This window comes from Ursus maritimus, unplaced genomic scaffold (genome assembly GCF_017311325.1).
Source record: "Ursus maritimus isolate PB19 unplaced genomic scaffold, ASM1731132v1 scaffold_20, whole genome shotgun sequence".
NCBI classification, from domain to species: domain Eukaryota; kingdom Metazoa; phylum Chordata; class Mammalia; order Carnivora; family Ursidae; genus Ursus; species Ursus maritimus.
Window position 1 is genome coordinate 8,194,755 of NW_024424453.1, and position 16,814 is coordinate 8,211,568.

General features: G+C 35.4%; 1 protein-coding gene across 1 annotated transcript in view; it reads left to right on the forward strand.

The window, feature by feature from the left end:
* The window catches only part of VEPH1 (ventricular zone expressed PH domain containing 1), a 218,885-nt gene that overhangs the window by 158,935 nt on the left and 43,136 nt on the right, over nt 1-16,814 (forward strand). The window contains exons 9-10 of the mRNA XM_008706749.2: nt 6,920-7,059; nt 10,059-10,193. Of these exons, the coding sequence (XP_008704971.2) occupies nt 6,920-7,059; nt 10,059-10,193 (275 nt within the window). The remainder of the gene's footprint in view (nt 1-6,919; nt 7,060-10,058; nt 10,194-16,814) is intronic.

The window sequence follows — 16,814 nt, forward strand, 5'->3', positions numbered from 1 at the left end:
AGTGTTTTATAGTTTTCAGAGTTCAGGTCTTTCAGTTCTTTGCTTAAGTTTATTCCTAGGTACTTTATTCTTTTTGGTACAATTGTAAATGGTGTTACTTTTTAAATTTTCCTTTCTGTGACTTCGTTGTTAGTGTATAGAAACGCTACTGATTTCTGTGTATTAATTTTGTATTCTGCCACTTCAGTGAATTTATGTATTACTTCTAGTAGTTTTTTGGTGGAATCTTTAGGATCTTCTCTATATAGTATCATGTCATCTGCAAATAGTGAAAGTTTTACTTCTTCTATACCAAAATGGATGCCTCTTATTTCTTTTTCTTTTTCTTTTAAGATTTTATTTATTTATTTGACAGAGAGAGACAGCCAGTGAGAGAGGGAACACAAGCAGGGGGAGTGGGAGAGGAAGAATCAGGTTCATAGTGGAGGAGCCTGATATGGGGCTTGATCCCGTAACGCCGGGATCATGCCCTGAGCCGAAGGCAGACGCTCAACCGCTGTGCCACCCAGGCACCCCTCTTATTTCTTTTTCTTGTCTGATTGCTATGGCTAAGACTTCTAGTAACAGGTTGAATAAAATTGGTGAAAGTGGACATCCTTGTCTTGTTCCTGACCTTAAGGGAAAGCTCTCAGTTTTCACCATTAAGGATGATGTTAGCAGTGGATTTTCCATATATGCCTTTACTATGTTGAGGTATGTTTCCTCTAACCTCATTTTGTTGAGAGTTTTCATCATGAATGGATGTTGCGTGTTGTCAAATGCTTTTTTCTGCATCTGTTAAAATGACCATATGATTTTTATCCTTCGTTTTTTTGGGTTTTTTTTAAAGATTTTTATTTATTTATTTATTTATTTATTTATTTATTTATTTATTTAAGAGAGGGAGAGCGTGCACACATAAGTGGGGGAGGGGCAGAAGGAGAGGGAGAAGCAGACTCCCCTGCTGGGCAGGGAGCCCAATGAGGGGCTCGATCCCAGAACCCTGGGATCACTACCCAAGCCAAAGCCAGACGCTTAACTGACTGAGCCACCCAGTGCCCCTTAGCACTGTTTTGTTGATGTGGTGTATGACTTTGATTGCTTTCTGACTATTGAACCATCCTTGCATCCCAGGAATAAATCCCACCTAATTGTGGTGAATAATCTTTTTAATGTATTATTGTATGCAGCTTGCTAATATTTTGTTGAGGATTTTTGCATTTATGTTCATCAGGAATATTGGCCTGTAGTTTTCTCTTTTTTTGTGTGGTGTCTTTGTCTGGTTTTGGTATCGGGATAATTAATGCTGGACTTACAGAATGTATTGGAAGCTTCCCTTTCTCTTCTATTTTTTGGAATAGTTTGAGGACAATAGGTATTAACTCTTCTTTAGATCTCTGGTAGAATTCAGCTGTAAGTCCATTTGGTCCTGGACTTTTATTTTTTGGTAGTTTTTTTTTTTTTTATTACCAGTTAAATTTCATTACTTTAATTCATCTGTGAGATTTTCTATTTCTTCCTGCTTCAGTTTTGGAAGATTGTATGTTCCTAGAAATTTATCCACTTGTAGGTTGCTAGCATATAACTTTTTGTAATATTCTCTTGTAATCCTTTGTATTTCTGTGGTGTCAGTTGTTACTTCTCCCCTTTCATTTTTGGTTTTATTTATTTGAGTCCTTTCTCTTTTTTTCTTGATGAGTCTGCTTAAGGGTTTATCAATTTTGTTTATATTTTCAAAGAACCAGCTCTTGGTTTCATTGACATTTTCTACTATTTTTTTAGTTTCTACATCATTTATTTCCACTCTTCCATCATTTATTATTTCCTGTCTTCTACTCACCTTGGGCTTTGTTTGTTTTTCTTTTTCTAGTTCCCTTAGGCATAAGGTTAGATTGTTTATTTGAGTTTTTTTCTTGTTTCTCAAGGTAGGTCTGCATTGCTATATACTTTCCACTTAGAACTGCTTTTACCGTGTCCCAGAGATTTTGGACCCTTGTGTTTTCACTTTCATTTGTCTCCATGCATTTTTCGATTTCTTCTTTGATTGCTTCATTGACTCATTGGTTTACTATCACGTTGTTTAGTCTACACGTGTTTATGTCTTTTCCAGTTTTATCAATCTTCTTCAATTTACAAGGTTTGTTTATGGCCTAATATGTGATCTATTCTGAAGGATGTTCCATGTGAACTTGAAAACAGTGTGCATTCTGTTGTTTTTGGATAGAATGTTCCATATATCTTTTATGTCTATCTGGTCCAATGTACCATTCGAAGACATGGTTTCCTTACGGATTTTCTGTGTGGATGATCTATCCATTGATATAAGTGGACTGTTAATGTCCCTTACTGTTATTGTATTACCACCAATTTCTCTCTTTATGTCTCTTAATATTTGCTTTATATATGTAGGTGCTGCAGTGTTGGGTGTGTAGTTATTTATAATTGTTATATTCTTTCATTGGATTGATGCCCTTCTTTATCTCTTGTTACAGCCTTTGTTTTAAAGTATATTTTGTATGATATAAGTATTGCAACCCCAGCTTTTATTATTATTATTTTTTGCTTTCATTTGCATGTTGAATGTTCTTCCATCCCTTTACTTTCAGTCTGTATGCATCTTTAGGTCTGAGGTTAGTCTCTTGTAGGCAGCATATAGATGGGTCTTATTTTTATTTATTTATTATATCAATTCCACCACTGTATGTCTTTTGATTGGAGCATTTAGGCCATTTACATTTAAGTAATTATTGATATATAGGTACTTTTTGTCATTTTAAAAATTTTATCTTCTGGTTACTTTTATAGTTCTTTTTTGTTCCTATATTCTTATTTTGCTCTCTCTCTTTGTTATCAGAATATCTACAGTGTTTTATTTGCCTTTCTTTTTCTTTATTTTTTATGTATTTGTCATAGGTTTTGGGTTTGTGGTTACCGTAAGGTTCATATATAACATTCTAAGTAAATAGCAGTCCATATTCATTTAATGATCATTTAAGTTCAAAGACATTTAAGAACAAAAAAAGGAAACAGAAAAAATAATTATTTTTTTTACCTTCTCTTCCTTTTTTACTCTCTTCTCCGCATTTTATGTATATATGCTGTCATATTTTACATCTTTTTATTATGTCTAATTATGGCCAATTCTTTTCCACTTAAAGAAATCCCCTTAACATTTCTTGTAAGGCTGATTTAGTGGTGATAAATTTCTTTATCTTTTGTTTGTCTTTATCTCACTTTCAAATCTGAATGTTAAACTTGCCAGGTAGAGTATTCCTAGTTGTAGGTTTTTTACTTTCAGCACTTTGAATATATTATGCCACTCTCTTCTGAGAGTTGCAAAGTTCAGTTGCAAAGTTTCTGCTGAAAAATCATCTTATAATAGTCTTATAGGTTTTCCCATAAGGTGACTTCTTGTTTCTCTCTTGCTGCTTTTATGATCCTTCTTTATCTTTAACCTTTGACATTTTAATTATTATGTACCATGGTGTAGAATTCCTTGAGTTCCTCTTCTTTGGAACTCTCTGTGCTTCTTGGACTTAAATGTCTATTTCCCTCCCTAAGTTAAGGAAGTTTTCAGTTATTATTTCTTAACATAAGTTTCCTACACCTCTCTCTCCATTCTTCTTCAGGGACCCCCTACAATGTGAATGTTTGTTGGCTTGACATTGTCCAAAAGATCCCTTAATCTTCAGTTCTAAAAAATCCTTTTCTCTTTGTGCTGTTGAGCTTGTGTGCTATTACCCTGTGCGCTATTACCTTGTCTTCCAGATTGCTGATACGTCCTTCTGCATCTTCTAATCTACTATTGAGTCCCTTTAGTGTGTTTTTTGTTTCAGTTATTGTATTCGTCAATTCTGATTGGTTCTTTTAAATATTTTCTATCTCTTTATTGAAGGTCTCACTTGAGTTCTTCCATTCTTTTCTCTGGCCCAATGTATATTTTTGAGATCATTACTTTAAATTCTTTATCAAGCATATTGCTTATCAGTGAGTTCAGGGCTTTCTTATGTTGCCATCTTGAACTGGAACCTATTCCTGTATCACATATCACACCTTTAAGTCTACCCATGTGTGATTATATATTTTGGATATTTCAACTTATAATACATTATATTATACAATTATTGATGTTCATGTTAACTTCAGTATTTATAAAGACCACAACAAATCCTATGATTTTTACAAAGATAGGCTGTTATATACCAAAAGAAAGAAATAATCAGATTTGTTGAAATATGCAAAGCATTCTGTATTTACCAAAGCATGACCTTCAACATTTACTCGATAAAAATAAATAACCCTTTCGACATCAATTGTATAAGCAAAAAATATCATACTGGCTCAGATACACTAACCTTACTACCTGGAGTTACCTTAAACTTCACGCCTTATATGATTTTTTTCTGGATATTCCATACACTTAAAATGCTTTTCTCCTCCCAACTTTTTCTAAGTTCAAGATCATGGTTATCTTTCAAAGTGACCTCAATTATTTCCTCTTCCATGAAGATTCCCCTTGTTCCCCTATTAAAATAGCTGCTCGTTTCTCTGAGCAGTCAGAATTGTGTGTCCCTCCATTATCCCATGGACTTAAAACAATTTATGTTTGGTTTATAGATGTTTTTCCCATTTGGCTATAAGCTTCTTAACAGCAGGGTCAATGTCCTGGCCCTTCTTGCTCTCCACATAGTGTTTGACATTCATTCGTTCATCCAACAACCATTTACTGCATGCCTACCATTCAGTACCACAGACTGAACATGAGGGGAAAAAATTGCAGAGAAAAATCAGCAATTAAATGTTAATGTTGTTGGGAAATTTTTCCAAGTTAGGAAAGCTCTGAAAAAAATGAGGAAAAAAATATTACTACAGATCAGGTTATGGAAAGCATTAACAGAAGGTGTCACAGAACTGACTTATTTTTATAGCCAGGATATATGCTTCTAAGTTAAAGACCTCTATCTTCTAGTGCTTTGCCCATTTTGTGTGATCTGGGACCCTGTGATTTATGTATAGAAAACTGGTAGACTTGGGTAAGTAAAATAAATCTAATCAATGTTACTGTGCAAAAGCAAACATGAATGAGCAGTGAGAATAAGGAAAGGAAAAAGACAAAAATTTTTTTCATGGCGGAGGTCTGAAGTCCACCTTGTGACTGTCAAGCTACTGCATAGGTTCTTAGAAAAGAACTTGTTCTCTTTTGAACCCTTCTATTAAAGCAAAACATACTGCTGTCTCAGCGTATACATTACAGCTAGCTTTATTTCAAATACCATTTTTGTGTGTGTGTCGTTATGAAATACTTGGTTTCCTGTTTCTCTAGTATTGATTAATTTAAAACCAATTTTTCAGAACATCTATACCAAAAAAGTATTTTTAGTTACCATTTCAAATAATTTCTGATTGGGCAATTTTAAGCCAATATTGTAGTCTTTCTCAGTGCAGGGACTCCCGGTCTTTTCCACTGAACTTTCAGTCACTCTTTACATCTCATAATCCATTCACCCATAGAATACAGAAATGATTTCTGATTTTATAAAAGGATATTGAATGCTCAACCCCATTTTTTTTCATTCCCCAAAACAATTAACTTCACAAAAACATCCTCTTCCATACCAGTGTTTCAGAATCATAGAAAGTTGTTAATTGTTAAGATTTCTGTATATATTTCTAAATTGATGGATGGCTTTATTTTATTTCCAATGCCTTTTCCTCTAATGTGTCATTGGTCACTCTTCCTTGATTTTTCTAAGCTCTTCCTGAAAAGCCTGTTATGCCTTCACACCTGAGTCCTTATGGTACGCAGATAGGCCTCCCCAGTTCTCTGGGGAGCCCAGGGCACTCTCTAAGGTGTGGACTGACTGCTAACTTATTAGGGTCCCCATTAACTTTTTAATAAACTGTAACTCATATTTCCATTTTTAAAAGTAGTACATACTAAAATCTATTAATTTCCAAAATCTTTCATTTACAATATCAGCTTAATTCTGAAAGAATAAATACCCCATGCGTTATCAATATGACAGATCTAAAGATCCCCACTATGGTAGAGCCTAAAGCATCTTAATGAGGCATCAACTCGGCTGAGTTCAAATCCTGGCTCTGCCACAGATTGGGCAGACTTGAGTTTTTCTGGATCCCTGAGCATCATTCATCTGTCCACATGCTCTCTTGAGCATCTATTGTGTGCCCCATGCCAAAGTCATGATGGTGAACAAGGCATTCACAGTGGTTCACTAAACTGCCCCGCTAACGTGGTAAGTTTCCTCATTTTTAAGATAGAGGTAATAACACCCATCTTGTAGGGTGTAAAAATTAAATGACTCCTCCTACTTACGGCTTCTTGCCACCTCTGCCTCCATGCCACCACCACCACCCTCCCCAACTTTCTTATTCTTAAAAAATGATCTCATTAAGTTTCCCTGCTCTTCAAACCAGACCAGGCCAGCTCACAGGAAGCCACACCGCTGGCGGAGTTATTCTGGAGGCTGTCTTTGTGGCCCCTGCACAACCAAAAGAACAGTGTTACTGGTTCATGACATACTATCCACTGCCCAGAAAATGCCTGGTTTTCCTCTATGCATTTGCTTATCCTTCCCACGTTATCATTTCAAAGTGTCCAATCAGATAGTAATAACACTGCATCTCCCTTTTTATTGGTGAGAGGTTTTCTTTCTTCCAGGTGAGTTGCTTGGAGATTCCTAATGCATTATTAATGAAAACAAGGGAAAGATGGATAGAAAGAATATAACTCGTTGAAGACGTCTTTAGATAAATCTACATTCCATGAAATGGATCCACTCCCAAATACACAGTTGTTTGGAGTTACTGGTTTGCAGACTGAAACTGAAGAATGTATTTCTAAAGGTGTTTCTGTGTTGAAGTATAGAGTGTAACTCTGGAAGAATCTATGTCTAATGATATGTATATTCATTTCTAGATTCTGTTAGAAGTTGTGTAGCAAAGTTGTTCTTTACCTGCTCCCTGAAGGGTCACTACTGCCTCTACAGTAAATCCAGTTTTATTCTCATCAGCCAAGAACCTCAGCCATGGATCCAGATCATGTTCCTTTTTCAGCAGGTGTGTGTATGCTTGTTTGTCATGGCTCCTCAGTGAGTTGGTGGGGCATGAGTTCATAATCATTTGTAAATTATTCTTTGATTAGAGTTCTTATGTAAATAACAGCAATACATATACATTTCATTAATAATTTTTAACATGGGTTTTCCATATTTTACGGTAGTTTCTTTATAAAAGACCTTTGATTAGTATTAAGGAGGCCAGACCTAGTAATATCTTGAATGTTCTTAGCTTTAAAAAAGAAGAGAAGGTTCTTCTCTTTAAGAAAAAAAACATTTTTTTTAATTAAATGACAACAAAAACAGCTTATTTGGAGGAATAGCTCTCCTTATGTAGGGTTTGTCTTTATTTCTCTACAGCCTTACGATCTCCAATTAATTTTAGTGTCAGCATATCCTTTTTTGACATCATTAAGATACTGGAATGCCATTTTTTTCCCATAGAATTTATGTATATAGGTAAAGATACATAAAGAGGAACTTCCATTTTAATGAAAAACTTGATGTAAAGATTTTAGCATCAGAAGAGATTCTTGAATATTTGGAAATGCTTATTTTGAATACATTAAACTTTCACATAAAAGTTGAATACAGATTATAAAATGTTAGTAATAGAAGGAATATTGGACATAATTTTTACAGATAAGAAAATTAAAGGAAGAACACAGACCACCTGCCCCCTGATTTAGTGATCTTTTCCTAGTAACACACGTGTTAAAAAATGAAATGAAGGGTTTCAGGCAGAAGCAGAGAGGGCCGAGGCAGAAAAAACAGAATATGAATGTTCTAAAATAGATAAAAATTAGGACAAGTGATAGTACAGTTTATTTCTATTAATGAAATATTTCTATAAGAGCACCTACCACCAGACAATTACATTCATTATAAAGAAAAGGTAAGCTTATTAAGAAAAGCATCTTAATGCTGAATAGATCATAATCATAAAATGGAACTATAGTAATTAAGAAAAGAGACCGCTTAAATGTGCCTTAAGAAAACCATCTTTTCCCATAGGAAGTCTTTTTAAGAACGCTTAATAATATCTCATAGAGAACAACTCACATTTTGATGTGAATCAAATTGTATGTGAGTATAAAAACCAGCATTAATTTTTTTCCTTTTCTTAAAATGACCTTATTTTTCTTCTACTTTACTTGTTTTTCAAATAGTTTCCATCAGTGAGTTTGTATTTGTTTTCATGATTGACTTTGTTCTCTACTTGTCAGTTTTCTGAAAATAAACCAAAAAAGTTGATTTATTTTTGTCCCTTCAGTCTTATTTTATTGACTTAGTCTGATTCTTTGTTTTTCTTTTTATGTAAAATCACCCGAAAGCATCTGTTTATGATGCTTTTCTTCTTTGTTCATTTTACTATGTTTCCTTCCTTTTTCTACACCCTCGATATAGTGTAGTCTGGGTGAGTCCTGATGGAGAAAAATCAAATCTTTGACTTGATCGTTACAAACCCAGCACTAGCCTTGTATGCTGGGGCAGACTCTTTGCTTTCTCTGTCAAGTTAACACATTCATGGAATTCTCAAATTCACAGATTCCAGTCTAACTGGTTCTCTTTGGAATGGTGATTAGTTAAATCAGGTCCTGTTCTTCTTTAAGTGAAAAATCATATGTTGTATAAGTTTCTGATAATAATATCAAGAAATTCCCAGATATGTCCACATTATGGGTCGTAAAATCAATCTATCTGGTACTGGCTCTTAGCCTTTTGTAATCTGTGGACCACTTACTTGGGGTATAAGATTCTCCACATTTCTCCACTCAGTGTAAGAAACAGTTTATCTTGATGATGATAATAATTAAATTTTTCTGGAAAAAAGTTATTAGTTTTCATTTGCTAAATAGATACTTTATATGCACAAACCACCTAAATTCTCATAAACTAATGCTTTGACAGTCATTGACACAAAAAATAAAATTTTGCAAGCCAATATCATTATTTTATCATACCTCAGACATAAAGCATAATATGTATGGTACTATATGTATGTAAATAATATTTTATGTCCTATATTATGTTCTATGTTTTTATAAAATTGTTCCCTTGAATTAAAATACTTCTCACTTTATAGATATCATATCACAATGTTTGACTGTTAAACCCATGATTGATTAGTAAATACAGAAACACAACTTAAATCTTCCTTTGAGGGGCACCCGGGTGGCTCAGTTGTTAAGCATCTGCCTTCGGCTCAGGTCATGATCCCAGGGTCCTGGGATTGAGCCCCGCATCCAGCTCCCTGCTCAACGTCTCCCTCTCCCACTCCCCCTGCTGGCGTTCCTTCTCTCGCTGTGTCTCTCTCTGTCCAATAAATAAAATCTTTAAAAAAAAAAAAATCTTCCTTTGAAAATTTTATTGTCTTTGAATTGAATGAAGTATGTGTAAATGTGATTTTCTTTACATGAATAATCTTATTATCCAAAACTTGAGTATTAGCTCTGGGAATCATCATTTATACATTTCAGGATTAAAAATGTTTTTGTTTTCCCACCATCCATTCACACTGTTCATATTTGAGTTGTTGCATAGTGAACTCTTAGTTTTTTAATTTCTAGCCTTCATCAGCTACTCTGTATAAACAGACTTGATATTTGTTCTCTAGTTTTAATTTTATACCATAATTCTCAGATCTTTGAACAAATAAATATGAATATTTATATTAACCATTTTCCAATTAAGTATCATGCTTGGGAAATGATCAAGGTAAATGTTAAATTACAAAGGTTAGGCATATTTAGAGATCACTATCAACTGCCTTGAAATCCTATTCCATAATTTTACTTTTCTATTAAAAAATGAAAAGCCTAAAATGTATCATATGTTTGATCTTCAAGATAATGTTTGATCTTCAAGATAAATTTCTTTGTTGTTTTATTTAAATTTAAACCACGTTGAATTTCAACCCAAATAGTACCTTGTAGTGGATCAAAAAGTATTGCCAGGACAAGAGATAATGTTATGACTTTCTCATTAATGCCCTTTCAGAGCCTGTTTCCCGAGCCCCTGTCCATACAGAGTCACTCTGTACAGTTTCTCAGAGCTCTGTGGGAGAAGACCCAGGCAGACGGCGCTCATAGCTTTGAAACAGCCATGATGGAGTCCATGTTTCCACAGCAGAAGGTAAGTGTGTCTTTCCTTGGACATGCTATTTTAAACCAATATTCAAGATTACCTTGAAACAGTTTGCCTTTTTCTTAATGGTTCAATGTTTTTTTTCTTGCCTTTACCTTCTTTCATCGTTATCAAACACACTGATTAATTAATGATTTTCATGTGGTAATCATTGAAAGGACAGAGGGATATTGGTAGATAGGGTCATTGCCTGTTATGACTGTTAAATTAATATTTGTTGAACGGAGCACAGGGTGCCAGATGGTGAGTCCCAGTTCAACCAAACACCACAAGAGAAATTGAAATAGAGAAATTTATTACTCTCAGGTCCTGGAGGAAGTACACAGCATACCTCCAGGGACCAGAGGGGAAGGTCAAGTCAAGGTGCAGGCAGAGAGAGAGAGGGAGGACCTGGGACACATGCCTTTATGCAGCTGCGGGTGGAGGGCTTTGGGAAGTTCCCAGGCTAAGGCCAGATCGGTCAATTCAAACCAAAAAGAGCAGTTTTCTGTAAGCCTCTGCAGTGTCTAGCTAAAGGGCACACCAGGAGAAGGCCCTCAGAAGCAGGGGAAACTGTTGGTCACAAGAGCCATTAGAGGTGTCATATTAGGAATGTGTATTTGCTTGTGACTCTGCAGGCTGCTATCTAGGGCATGAGTGCGCACGAAGGGATTAGTGTCAGTTTAAGGCCTCTGCAGCCCAGTTGGCCAAACACAATGGATCCTGAGGCAGCAATACTATGGAGTAGCTTAACCAAATTCTCAACAGTGCTGTCTGAGGTTCGCAGACTGACATAACACAGCCCACTCAGAGACACACAAAAACTACACACATGGTGTAGAATAGAAAACATTTTACAAAAGCCGACCATGGACTCTAGGATTGAAAAGGAAAGAGCATCAGGAAATTGGGCTCCAGTTCTTTGGTCCTTGTGATTTCTTCCCTCCATACTTCCCTTCATCCCTTTGTCCTTAGCAATTCCCACAAAGTAAAAAAAATGAAAATGAGGTGAGCAGAAGAGAGGGAGCATGGCTGGGGTGAGAAAGAGCTCTATTGAGACAGGCAAATATGACTTGAGACACAGCATTTTAGGAGTGTGGAAACAGGGACAACACTCTCAGGACATAACTGAGGCCTGGATATGGAGAAAACAATCTAAGTAAACCTGGCTGGAGATAGGAAGGCTACTTAGGAAGCTATTACTAGAATCAGGTAGGAAATGAAGGTCGGAATTGAAGTTGGAAGTTGAAGGGAGAGGATGGATTCAAGAGCTATTAAAGAAGTAGAACCAACAGGACTTGGTTCTTGATAAAGAAAATGGAAGAGCCAAGGATAACTCCACGGGCGTCACATGGCTGAGTGGATGGTGGCACCCTTCAGAAAAAGAGACCACAAAGGGAGCTGAGGTGGAGGAAGAAGATAAAGCATTCTTGTTTATGTATTTTGAATCTGAGTTATCTGTGGAGATAACCAGGTGGTGATGGTGGTTGAAATGCCTGTGTGGACCTCAGGAAGAAAGCCATTATTGGAGACGTGGATTTAGAAGGCATAAGGTAGCACTTGATGTCATGGCAACAGATCGGATCACTCAGGGAGAATATGTATAATGAGAATAGAGAATGGTCACTGATCTCTCCTTAGTAAATATAACCAACTTCTCTAAGCCCTTCCCATACTCAAAGATTCTGATTATTCTTATTTTGCCTTCAAGAAAGCCCAATAATAAGTACTGGATGCTTACTGGGCAAACCAAAGGTTCTGAGAGTATACAATCATGGTCTCTGTCCCTGTTTTACTATTAGAACGGTAACAAGCATACCAATATTAAATAAATTCAAAGTACAAACAAGTAGCAAATTAATCAAAAACTGTTATATTGTGAAACAACTCACTACCTCTTAAGCGCTAAAAGATTGTAAGAAGGATGACAAATGGGTGTGATTAACCCGAAATTTATTTAGAGTGGTCTGAAGATGCATCCAATTATTGCATCACTATTTGTTGGCTTTGGTTTAAGAATTAAACTTGCCGTATCATGAATAAAGGAAATGCCATAATTGCATCAATGTTAAGTAGAATGGATTTTTTTCTGCGTATTTCATTCAAATTCTAAACTGTTGTATCTGATTAAAGACAATGACTCAAATTCTTATAAATTTTTCACGTGAGCTGTATTTTAACTACAAGCAACTAGTAAGTTAACAGTTGGCAGGCTGCTTCAAGTCCTGAGACATTTTTATTTAAAAATTGGCAAACCAGTATTGTGCATGCTCACAAATATGCTTCTTCATATTTCTTCTATTCCATACCAATAAATATTCCTTTCGGGAAAAATTAACTGACATCAGATGGTTTTGAAATCTTTGGCTTTATAATTTTATTTATTCATAAGTGTAAGTAATTAAAAAAACACTCTGATATCTGGAATGTACATTATGCAGCAAAGTTATCTGCCCAGATATTTCTCAATCAAATTGATTTTCTTCTGTTTTTTCAATGAAGTGTTCTGCCCACCAAATTCAAAATAGCTGTGAGAATAATCCAAAGTCTGCTTTATTTTCCAAAAAGGAAGAAACTCTTAAGAAAATGCCTGAGTCTCTAGAATGTAGTGTTCTGGAAGGTTTATTCTTGTGATTGCTTTTAACAGTCTTGGCATTTTAGAACTGAAAATCAACTGTAAGATAGCTATGAAATTGCCAGCTGCTTGAGGGCAGATGTCGCACCCTATTTATCATTGCATTTGCAGGGTCACACGGTGGCTGGCATACACTGGACTCTCAATAAACAATGAGTACCAACTGAATAAATAAGTGAATCCTGTTGTTGTCCAGATATTAAAATTAGAAACAAAGGGACCTGTTGAAAGTCCCATGGCTAGTCAATGGCAGTGCTAGAACGTAAGCACATGCCATGGTGACACCACGGCTGTCACTGATGTATCTCATTCCTCTCTACTCTGGGCACGTAAGAAGATTGCATTCCCTGCCTCTTGAAGTAAGGCTTGGCCATGTGACTTGCTTCAGCCAATGAAACATGAGAAGGGATATGTGTCCCTCCAGCAGAAGCTTTTAAAAACAACTGTAATTCTCCATGTTCCCTCTCTTCACCTACCATAGTGACTGTAGAAGCCAATGTTGATATTAAGTTGCCAGCAGATAAGAACGGAATTCTGAGCCACCACACAGAGGATTGCTCTGGAGAGCCACCCAGGCCCACTATACACTTCCCACAAAGAAGAAACAATCTTTTATTTTGTTAAGAACTAAGGTTTTGGTATTACAGCAGCATAACCTTCCTGTCTTGACTCATACACCTACCAGAGTAGATAAGCGTGGCTGTGAGGCATTGCATTTTCCAGTTCTGAAGCCTTTGGCTCTGAGCTCCAGTTTCTTTATCTATACAACGGCAATAATATCTGTTCCTACTTCCTAGAGCTGTTTGAGGATTGAATAAGTTAATACATAGTTCTCAGAACAGTGGTTGCCATTGTGACTTCTCAATAAAGGTTAGCTAATATTCCGATTTCTGGCCAACATTTCGCTCTCACTTTCTTTCAAGAATAACAAAGACACTATATAGATAACATAACTCCGGTGGATTAAAGGCCTACATGTCATCAAAGAAAGCTTATAATTAGAAGAAAATATGAAAAGTTGTCTTTATGACCTCAGGATAATAATTTTTTTAATTTTTTAAAAAGATTTTATTTATTTATTTGACAGAGAGAGAGAGAGAGCACCAGTAGGCAGAGCAGCAGGCAGAGGGAGAGGGAGAAGCAGCCCCCCACCAAGCAGAGAGCTGGATGTGGGGCTCGATCCCAGGACCCTGGGATCATGACCTGAGCTGAAGGCAGATGCTTAATCAACTGAGCCACCCAGGCACCCCAAGAAAGAATTTCTTAATATATGTAAGCAGAAATCATGAAAAAAATAAATATTTTTCACTACATAAATGTTGAAATTTCTGTATTGCAAAATACACTACAACAAAGTTAAAAGACAAGCACAAGTTGTGAGAAGGTATTTGAAATATGTGTAATTAACACAAAAATCTCCTAAATCAACAAGGAAGAGACAAACAACCCAAGACAAAACTGGGCAAAGAATGTGAACAGAAAATTCGCTGAACAGGAAACTCAAATGGCCAATAAACATAAGAAAAGATGTTTAGTCTCACTAAAAATCAGTGAAATAATTGATTTAAATATTTAAAAATTATATATCTTTTTACAATGATCAGACTGGCAAGGATAAAAAAATTGTGACAATACAAGTCTTGGCAAAGATGTGGAAAAAATGAGAGTGTTCATATACTACACGTAAGAATATAAAAGATTAACTTAAAAAAGAAAAAAAGTACTTAATAAAAAATATATAATCATTAATTAGATTCATAAATGATGGCTAGCTGACAATTGAGGTGGGTGGGTAACTAGCTTTCCAGAATCTTAATTCCACTTAAAGCTTATCAGAAAAATGCTTAAGCATTTTATCACAAATGCTTATTTTTTTTTTTTTACCACAAAGAGGTTTTGTATTATAACATACAAAAATCTTCTGTCCTAGACAAAGTTTAAGACAAATTTTTCTTTATAACATTTTAAAAAGAACAATCTGGGAATAGCTGGTGTTATAATAAATTCCTACACCCTGTTATCTCGCATTTCCATTTCTAAGTGAAACTCTCACATACCCGCACCAGAAGACAAGCACAGATGTCAGCTGAATATTATTTACACCAAAACATCAGGAGCAATGCAAATGTTCATCAGTAGAGAAATGAAGAAATTGTCGTGGTATAATCGTGCTATGCACACAGTGAAAGTGAATTAATTAGCCCTATGTGTAATAACATGGAGTCAGTCTTGAAAACAGGATATTAAGCTTTATTTTTTTTTTTTTAAGATTTTATTTATTTGACAGAGAGAGAGAGAGAGCCAGCGAGAGAGGGAACACAAGCAGGGGGAGTGGGAGAGGAAGAAGCAGGCTCCCAGCGGAGGAGCCTGATGTGGGGCTCGATCCCAGAACACCGGGATCACGCCCTGAGCCGAAGGCAGACGCTTAATGACTGAGCCACCCAGGCGCGCCAGGATATTAAGCTTTAATAAGCAAGTTGCAAAAGTATAACATAGAGTATGGTAACTTACATAAGTTTTTATAACACTCTAAGCAGTATTGTGAATGCTTATGGGTACATATACCTGTGGTAAAAATACAATACCATATTTGGAATCACACCAAAATCCCTGATAGGCTTGCCTCTGGATAACAAACAAGTGTAAAGGAGAGAGGGAAATGTTACTGGAAAGAGAATTAAGGAGATCTCAAGTTCATCTGTAATTTAAAAAAAAAAAATCAGAATCAGGGGTGTCTTCGCGGCACAGTCAGTTAAGCATCCCACTCCTGGTTTCGGCTCAGGCTGTGATCCCAGGATGGTAAAATCAAGCCTCATGTCAGGCTCAGCACTCAGCGTGGAGTCTGCTTGAGATCCTCTCCTTCTCCCTCTGCCCCATGGTTGTGCTCTCTCCCTCTAAAATAAATAAATCTTTTTAAAAAAATCAGAAGCAAAATATTAGTATTTATTAATATGGTGAGCATATGGGTATTTCTTACATTATCATTTGTATATGCTTTTCTTTCTTTTTAAAAAATTAAACCTATAACTAATATCTAAGAGTAGAGTGTTGATAGATTTGACTATATAAAAATATAAAGCTTATAAAAAAATAAAACCTGTCATGCACAATAACTTAAAATGAAAATATGTGTAACAATTATGAAAGACAAAGCTTAATATAATATCCTTAAGATACCATAAGTTCATTTAAATCAATAATCAATGGGCCAAGGACATGAGCAAATAAAGGAGACTGAGTTCAGAAAAAGTATTCTGCTTCATTAATAGTCAGAGATATAAAAACTGAAATTAAAATAACATTACCATTATCCCTTTTAATCCATTTTTAGAAGGATAATAATCAGTTCTGGCTACAGCAAGGGAGTTTAGATACTCTCACACATTTTTAGTTGAAGTGTAAATTATTTCAACACTTCTAAAAAACAATTTAGCAATGCAGGTCAAGAGTCTTAAAAATGTTCACAACCTTTAACACAGCGATTCCATTTCTAGGAATCTATTCTAAAGAAATAATTTGAAATGTGTACAAAACTTAAGATATGCACACCAAAAAAAATATTGTGGAGTTATTTATAACTAGCCCAAATGTCTCAAGATGGGAGAATGGAAGTATACACATATATACTTTCCATCCATATGGAAGACTATTAAGAAAACATGCAAAATCATGTTTATAAGAAATGTTTAGTGACACGAAACAATGCTATGTCAAATGCCACATTGCAAGATACAAAATTATTTGTATAAAGAGGATTATTTGGATGAGTCCATTAAAGCAACCAAACAGAAATATACTGAAATGTTAGCAATGGTTAGCTCTGGTTGATGGAATTAGCATTTTTGAAATTTTCTGTTAGAAGTATGGTTTCTTTTATAATCAAGGAATAACAGCTATTACAGAAGTACTACTTTCAATTACATTGCTTTACGTAAGTAAATGTGAATGAGCAGTTTACTTAAAGAAAAATCCATTTTAAGTTCATCGATTTTCAT